The 1,098-nt window shown below is 65.6% G+C and overlaps 1 protein-coding gene across 1 annotated transcript in view; it reads right to left on the bottom strand.

The window, feature by feature from the left end:
• SLC25A10 (solute carrier family 25 (mitochondrial carrier; dicarboxylate transporter), member 10) overlaps window positions 1–1,098 on the bottom strand; it is a 7,703-nt gene that overhangs the window by 3,472 nt on the left and 3,133 nt on the right. Inside the window, exons 2-4 of the mRNA XM_009324596.1 lie at window positions 390–521; window positions 95–209; window positions 4–12 (exon numbers count right to left, since the gene is read on the bottom strand). Of these exons, the coding sequence (XP_009322871.1) occupies window positions 4–12; window positions 95–209; window positions 390–521 (256 nt within the window). The remainder of the gene's footprint in view (window positions 1–3; window positions 13–94; window positions 210–389; window positions 522–1,098) is intronic.

The raw sequence follows: 1,098 nt of genomic DNA, 5'->3' as shown, positions 1-1,098 counted from the left end.
CGCCGGTAAAACCTGCGGCCAAAGAAGAGCTGGGGTCAGGGGGCTCCTCCAGCCTGAGGGAGCCCAGGGCTGAGGGACCCCCTCCCTCGCTCACCTCCCACTGCACCCAGCAGCACTTTCTGGTAGAAGGGGGGAGGCCCCTGGCTGCCCTGGCCCAAGCGGTCCCTCGCGGTCTCGTAGATGGCAAAGCGAGTCAAGGAATACGTCATCTGGAGGAGAAGGAGAATGAGCCGCTGTGCCCTGCTAGGCGCCTGCCTCCTCGGCCCCCGCGGCTCAGGGCAGCCTGTCAGCTCCAGCCCAGCTGCCAGACGGAGCGGGCAGCGCCACGCAGCAGGAGCTCCGTGCTGGCCTCGGGGGACCAGAGGCCGTCAGGGCACGGAGGCACTCACCTGCCGGCACAGCGAGGCGCTGAGCCCGTTGTAGAGAGCCAGGAAGCCGTCGGTGCGGATCACACGCATCGCCATCCCCATCATCCGCATCTTCACCTCCTGCTGCGTCTGCAGGTGGACCTGGGGCAGAACCTGCCAGCGTCAGTGCACCAGCCCAGTGCTGGGGCTGGGCAGAAATGGGAGAGCGCAGGGCAGTGGAGCAGGGATGGCCGCTCCGAGTGCTTGTCAGGGTAACTCCTTAGCACTTGCGCAGGAGCTTCTGCGCAAACAGCAATAGCTCCAGGCTCCCCACACCTAAGCGGTACTTGGAAACTGGCCCAGCCCAGCATCAGAGCGGTGGAGGCTGGCAGGAGAAGGGGGACTGCTGAGGCACCTGCCCACAGTCCCTCCCAGGCGCCTGCCCAGCTCGGTGGCCTCAACAGCACATCCCAAGATGAAGTGGTAGCACCTGCTCCTCCAAGAAAGGCCCTGGGTCACATTGGGGCGGGGAGGATCCAGAAGCACGTGAGCGAGCGAGCAACCAGTGCGGGTTTGCTCGGAGGGACCATGACGGGGCCAGTGAATTCATGACCTCCTGCTGCCCTACACCCTCGCCACGTGAGGCGGCAGGCCTCCAGAAGTAACTTCCCCTCCTCCCCAGACGCAGGAATTGCAGAGGCGGGAAGACAACCCTGCAGCCCTGCTCACCAGCTCCGAACCGCTCCCTGCC

This window comes from Pygoscelis adeliae, unplaced genomic scaffold, assembly GCF_000699105.1.
Source record: "Pygoscelis adeliae isolate BGI_AS28 unplaced genomic scaffold, ASM69910v1 Scaffold445, whole genome shotgun sequence".
Taxonomy (NCBI): Eukaryota; Metazoa; Chordata; class Aves; order Sphenisciformes; family Spheniscidae; genus Pygoscelis; species Pygoscelis adeliae.
The sequence above is the reverse complement of the archived record's forward strand: the minus strand, read 5'-3'. Positions and strand labels throughout refer to the sequence as shown.